This window comes from Durio zibethinus, chromosome 17 (genome assembly GCF_047325235.1).
Source record: "Durio zibethinus cultivar Kanyao isolate XHJ-2024 chromosome 17, ASM4732523v1, whole genome shotgun sequence".
Taxonomy (NCBI): Eukaryota; Viridiplantae; Streptophyta; class Magnoliopsida; order Malvales; family Malvaceae; genus Durio; species Durio zibethinus.
This window is the reverse complement of record NC_143178.1, coordinates 20,362,725-20,369,802: the sequence shown is the minus strand read 5'-3', so window position 1 is coordinate 20,369,802 and position 7,078 is coordinate 20,362,725. Positions and strand designations below refer to the sequence as shown.

Here is a 7,078-nt window from a genome sequence, read left to right as displayed (position 1 = left end):
AAAATCAATTTAAATATCATTTAATAAATTTAAAATTTGAATATAAAAAAAATTTGCAGCCTCCTTTCTTGCGGACTTTAATACGTAAAAAGAAGAAAGTAAACATCTTAGTGTGGCCCATGATTAACTGGATAAACATTTTAGGTTTATTTTGTTTATTTCTGTAGTGGGCCGTGGGCTCTTAAACCCCAAGAAAACCCCAAATTCTTCGCTATAAATATTTTTGGAAGAAAAATCTTTGAAAAAGAAAAAGGGAAGTCTCAGCAAAATCAAATAACCATGTTTCTGTCGAGGTTTGTTGGGAGGACAGCTCTCTTGGCAGCAGCTAAATCAGAAAGTTCAGCTGCCGCCGCCGCCACTGCCGCCGCATCGGTAGCTGCTCCCACGAATCCTAACCCTCTTGAGCAGTTCTTTGAGGCTGATAGAAACCCTGATGATGAAAAACCTGTCTACGGTACAATCCTTGTTTACTTTTCATTTTGTTGATCCTGGGTTTTCTTTGCTTTCTTCATTTTTTTTTTCCAAATTCTTGTGAAAAAAAAAGCTGTTTGTATTGTTGTTTTTTTTTTTGTGCTAGAAAATAAATACCATATTCCGGAAATTGCGTACCTTTGCTGATGTCTTACCCATGTATGTCTGACAAATGAAAATGAGCAATTAGCTGGTTAGTTTATTAAACTATTTGAAATTTCAATGACAACATTTCAGTTGTGTTCACAATGGAAATCATGGAACCTTTTGGAGTTTATTATTCCTTGAATCCATTGCTATTGCTGATTTCAGTTATTTGCTCGTAATAAAGTATAAGCCATCAGAAATGCTCGAACAACATATCTTTGAACTTCTTTGGAACTTTGAAGCTTTGATTGCTGGTCCCACATTCATACTTGTTTATTTCACTGACTTAATGGTTTAGTGTTTCCGAAAGTTGGAGTTAAGGGTCCAAGGTAGTCATTTAATTTCTAATTGTAAAACAAATTGTAAGGGGTTAATGGAATTTTAGATGCCATTTATTAGCACAAAAAAGATAACTGTTGATACAGTAGGTACCTGTTAAAAAAATCCTGATAACATTGACCTAATAGCAAAAATCAACTTTCTTGTGCTTAGTCTCATGAGCTACAGCTAAATTCTGTCTTAACCACTTTCATGCACATGGGAATTTAGTTGTGATATTGGAGTTGTAATTTAAGAAATATTCAAGTTCTTGCTGACTGTGGAGATCTTTTACTTGTCACTTTGGGTGAAAGATCATATTTTATTGGTGTGTATGTGCAAATTTATATACTTCTTTCTGAAACAGATAAATCATCTGTCACTTTACTAAATTTGAATTCAAGTAATGCAGTTTATCTTTTGAAGTTGTTGGATAGTTGGTGCTGTTGGATATATTGCAATTTGGGATAAGTGTGATAGTTTCATTGGAGTTCATTGTTTAGTACTCTTGAGGATCTGGTGATATATGGTATCTAGGATAGACTGGATTGCCAATCACTGCAACGAGATTCATTCAACGTAGCTGTTTATCGACCAGAAATGCAGCTTCCTCAAGAATTACACCTTATTTTTTAATATTTGTTATGATTGGCTTGATCGTGAAGCAGTTCTTTCCACTGAATCTGTTTAGCTAATAAAGCATGTAACTACTGTTGCACTCTTAGATGAAGGATGCACTGATCTTGCATCATTTTTCACCTCCTAGGCTTAAACACAGAATTGGTTTTTTTTTTATTATAACATATGAACTCATAACACTTTCAGGATATATTTGCATCATACCAGATGGCTTAAGCAGACCCCCAAATAGTTAGCTTTCTGTTTCCTTTTGAGTTGGCGCAGAATAAAAGGAATAATTAATGATGTGATAGTATTAAATGTTGGCTCTCTTTTCCAGATAAGTAACTACAATTGCTTTTTCCTTATTTAGTGTAATGTATGATATTGCACCAAGAAAAAAGGAGTAATATATGATATGATTAATGTTTTAGTCTCTATTAGTTTTTGCTCTTGAATATACAAACTGGAGTTAGAAGTCATTTTTCACATAAGTAACTAATACAATGTAATTTTTTATGCCTAATTCTGTTCATGGTAGTAATGATATTCTATAGAAAGGTCAAAGAAATACATAATTTATTTCAAATTTTCAAAAAACATTTTTTCCCAAGCGCAACTCCCTGCCCCAAAAAGGGCAGGGCTGCATTTTGACACCTAAGCCCACTGATGTAGCTACTATGGTAATTGAAGTTAAAGTTCAACTGCTGTTCTGATTTGCCCAATTTTATCTCAAAATTTCATTGCTTGTCAGGTCGTAGTTGGAAAGCTTCTGAACTGCGCCTAAAGTCTTGGGATGATCTCCATAAACTATGGTATGTTCTTTTGAAAGAGAAGAACATGCTGATGACTCAGCGTCAGATGCTTCATGCCCAGAATCTTCGGTTTCCAAATCCAGAACGCATTCCCAAGGTATATTCCTGTTGCTTTTGCTTGTCATTTGACATACTATGTCATTGTTGTTGCTAAAATATTGTCAAATGTTTGATTGATTATACAAAGACTATTATGAAATAAATTACCATCTTTCAGTACCTAGAAATACTGGGATATTTTCATTTAAGTGAAAAACAAATGGTTAAAAGATCTTAAAATGAACTACTCATATATGGATTTTCCTTGTAGCTTACCTATGGAACAATCAAATTTGTTTTGGAATATTTTCAGAAATTATGCTCTGCATTAGTCTTCTTGATTTTGCATAGAATGGACGGTCAGACTTGTTTTACCCATTAACTAGGCAAAGAATTTCTCAGGGATAGGATACCAGATCCACTTTGAGGTTTAAGTTGAGTGATAAGGATATCTATTAGTGAATAAGATTTTGCTACCTTCTCATAGCAAGCACCTCACTCTGTTTTGTGATCAATTTGGCATCCCAACCTACTTTCCAACTAACCATAGAAGCTATTGGGGATCTCTATATCCACTCAGGTTTTTTTGTGCCCCATTGCCATTGCCACCAGCTTTTTTTTACCTTATGCTGTCAACCGTGTGTTTATAATGATCATGAGTGTAGAGGTGTTCTTCTGGAAGAGAAAGGTAGTCTTGCAAGTAAAACGGGATATAAAGAGTGTGGAAGAGAGGAAGACTAGAGCAGATCCTGAAGCATCGAGTGCTTTGGTCGGTGGCTGAGCAAGATTTAGAGAATAAGGAGTATTAAAGGGAAGAACAAGGGAAGGGAAGAATGTAGAGAGAACTTAGAGAGGATTGCAGAGAGAATTCTAGAGAGAGAGTTTTTGAAATAGCCAAGGATCACCTCAAATGAATTGATGTAGTTAATGCAAGCCAAAGAAGGATGCAAGCTCACCAGGCATTAAAGACTTTTCTTGTAGGTGTTAAGGTTATTGGTGGTTGTTCTGAGGTTTGTGATAGCACACTTGGCAGTGTGAGTGTGCCACGTGTACTGAAAGGGAAGCATTGATGTAATTCAAGGAAAGTTAAGACAAAGACCTCTTAACTCTCTCCATGTCTGAGCCACCAAGCCAAACACTAACATCCGAAGAGTGGAATTAACTCAGGAACCTTACCACTCATTCTGGGGTTACTTCCACTACCTCTGTATGGCGAAGTAACCTTGTTGCTTGTTATGGATTACTTTCTTTGCTCCATGCGGTAAAGGAATTTTCTGTTAACACAAATTTTTACTAGTACCAAGAGAAGATATATTGGGAACTAAAATCAAGTGTCTACAATGGGCTCTGAACATCAGGTTTGGGATCCCTTCTTATAAAATCTCTAGTTAGAGGTTCAAATTCTTTTTCTTTTTTCTTTTTTATTTTTTTGGTTCAAAAGGTTCAAGTTCTTGATATACCTACTTTACAGCATTTACACTTTTTTACTAACTTTCTAAAGCATATATAGGTTCAACTAGTGAATTGTTGTGACATGAACTGTTTTAGCAAGTGGATGAAAGTTGTTGACATCTAATTAATGTGACTGACCGCATCATAACAAACAAATTTGATGGGTTCTCTGGGTGGTTGGTCAAGGGTGGCAAGACATAAATGGTCATTTCCATTCACTTCTTGGTTCTGATGGATTAGGTGGCCAGCTGTGGGAAAAATTAGAATTCCTTCCCCATGATCAATGTATTCATTTATATGCAAGTTTTGCTATCTCTGAAATCCTTAATATAATTAATATTTCCGTCTGTCCTTTGTAAGATCTGGTGGACTGTAAACACTGATGTACCAAAGTTTCCCGTTAAATGCTGCTGAAAATGTTAGTTGAAGGTTTTTGAGCCTTATAAGAGAGCCAGTGTGTGCCTATATTAACCCACTGTATCCTGAAAGGTCTGAAATCTGAGATGACTTGTATCAAGCAAACTATTTGAAATTTCTTAATCAGAAATATACCAGTATTAAATGCTTCCTTTAGTGGTATATCAACTCTAAAGAAGTCCTTAGCACATAAACTCATTTTAGGGAATTATGTGGAGGAGCAGAATTTAAGAACTAAATGGCCCATGGACTTCTTAAAGGCCTTGGGTTTAGGGGGTTTTCGAGCCTTGATATTAGACAGTTAAGTGTATTAATATCATGGCATGAATGTCATGGTATATTATCTTTTTTGTGCTTGGAACTCTCCAAATTGGTAATTTAAAGCTAAAGTGCCTTGTGAGAGTCCCTTCTCTAGTTATTACTTGATATCTATTTAATTGGCAGTGTAGATTTTTTTTTTTTTTTTAATATTTCATTGCCAGTTGGGAGTGGTTCTGACTGAGAAGACCTGGTGAATTCATCAATGCTGATTACTGACTTGGTCTTGGAAGTTCGAATTTAGCAAAAGTGATTTTCCTTTCTACCTTCAACTATGGATTGAATTTGGTGATGGTAATTTGGAATTTATTGATAAGTTAATATTTAGTTCGTGTGGTTGATAATATTGAAAAAAGTTCAGTCTTCTGATCTCAAATTTCATGTCTATGAGCAATATTTTTCTCGCAACTAGGTTATCTTATTTCAGACTACTACTCATAATATTTTCTGTGTATTTTCATTTTTGATAATCCTACTCGCTAATACTAAAAATTTGAGTGCAATCATTCGTGCTTCAAGTTCCCAATTTTTAATACTCCATCATTTAGGAAGCAGATTTTGCTAACTGGATTTTTTGTTGTTTAGGTAAGGAAGTCGATGTGCCGAATCAAGCATGTACTTACTGAAAGAGCAATCGAAGACCCAGATCCCAGGAGGTCTGCAGAGATGAAGAGGATGATAAATGCTCTGTGATATTGTACTAAACTGCTTATCTTTTCTTGCTGGAAAATGTTATGCTCCCTTTTTTTCTTTTCCATGTGTAGGACTGCATCCTTCCATTATTGCATCAAAGATCTTAGGTGGCCATCTCTTTAGGAACATTATTAGCGTTTTTTTCTGTTGTGAGATGGCACATATTCAATATGGTAGGGATATAATTCATCAACAACATAACTATGTTTATCAGGATTAATACAACATTATTGCAGGCAGGTTGTCTGTACCTGGGTGAGAACCATGAAATCTAACTCCTAATCTTATTTCTTTTTTACACTTCTTTCTCTCTTTAAAATTTTCTAATGTTTGAATATCAAAGTTTCATAGCTGCAACCAATGAATAATTTTCCTTTTTATGTAATAAGGAGGATATTCATTTTTTTAATATTTAACTTAAAAAGTTCATTTAATTCATTAATTTGAAATTAATCAAACTTTATTTAGTCGGAAAAATCAATAATTCAAACTCATTTAAATTAAATCTGAAATAATTTAAAATTAAAATTATTCGAATCCAAACAATATAAAACGATGCTGGAAAGGATCAAAAATTAAATTATTTTTGCGTTAAAAATTTTTAAATTAAGCTGACTTTACTCTAAAATTCAGCAAATTAGACCTAAAGTTATTTGAATTATAACAATTTGAATAACAATTAAAAAAATCAAATTTACAATGACTCAAAACTTAATTTGAACTTGAAACAATTTAAAATAATTTGATTCGATTCATTTCGTTTAATTTGTCACCTTAATATATCTTTATATGGTTTTGTAAAATTTTATGTTTATCATTAGCTACCTTTTAAAAATATTTACCATATATTCCTACGTTACATGATCCATTGACATATGGTGTAAGTGTCGATAGGAGAAATCTCTTTCACTAAATCTAAAACATGCTACCTATAAGGGGCTGATTGACTTCTTGGGCGAGATTTTTCATGCTTAAACTTATCATTTCACATGAAAATATCAAAGAACATGAGCCAATAGGTGGCGCTTACATGAACATTCTTGTTAATTGTATGACTGATAATTAGCGAAAAGTAGACAGTGAAATTGTTTGAAAAATGGCGAATAGTAAATAGGCTCTTACCAAAAGGTTAAATCAAGATGATAAATCAAAAGCGGTGAACCATATCTTGTCGACTCAGGTCGTAGAAGGCCATCCTTAATTACAATTGCAAGATTAATAAAATTCCTTCAACTATATTCTTTTAATTGCAACCTTCAAGGTTGATGAAGGTTTAACAAGCGAATAGTTTCTACAAGCATTGTCGAATGTGGAAACAACTAATACATGTGACTAATTTCATGATCATCATAAACAAATGATTTCTCTGGGTGAAGGTAAATTGACAATTCTTTTTCAGAGGGAATCTTTTATTTAAAGTGAAAAGTAAAAAAAAAAATTTAAAAGAAAATTTTTTTAAGCATTTTTAAAATTTTCTCTTGAACATCTCAAAGAGCAAAAAACAAACAAATTAAAAAAATTTTTTTTCGTCTTATATTCTAAAATTTTCTCATAAACATAATTTTAATTGATAAAATTGATTAATATGTAAGACATTATATATATTATAACCCTAAAAAAAATCCATAATACGCCTATGATCTTTCCTTTCTCTTCTTGCTGTGATTGATGTAACCATTTACATGTAAGTTCTGCTCTCTCACGTGTCCTTGACATCATTAATATATATATATATATATATATATATATATTTCTGTCTGTCCTTACAGTAAGATGCATGTGGTGGACTG

The 7,078-nt window shown here is 33.3% G+C and overlaps 1 protein-coding gene across 1 annotated transcript; it reads left to right on the top strand.

Moving 5' to 3' along the window:
* The first annotated feature begins 229 nt into the window (after window positions 1-229).
* On the top strand, window positions 230-5,586 carry LOC111283074 (ribosomal protein L29 family protein). Its single transcript, XM_022871467.2, has 3 exons — window positions 230-454; window positions 2,309-2,466; window positions 5,181-5,586. The coding sequence occupies exons 1-3, from the start codon at window positions 280-282 to the stop codon at window positions 5,286-5,288; spliced, it is 441 nt and encodes a 146-aa protein (XP_022727202.1). The 5' UTR covers window positions 230-279; the 3' UTR covers window positions 5,289-5,586.
* The last annotated feature ends 1,492 nt before the right edge of the window (window positions 5,587-7,078 follow it).

Coding starts and splice junctions, on each gene's coding strand:
- LOC111283074 (XM_022871467.2), top strand. CDS start 280: ATGTTTCTGTCGAGGTTTGTTGGGAGGACAGCTCTCTTGGCAGCAGCT. Junction 455..2,308: donor TGATGAAAAACCTGTCTACG/GTACAATCCTTG, acceptor ATTGCTTGTCAG/GTCGTAGTTGGAAAGCTTCT. Junction 2,467..5,180: donor ATCCAGAACGCATTCCCAAG/GTATATTCCTGT, acceptor TTTGTTGTTTAG/GTAAGGAAGTCGATGTGCCG.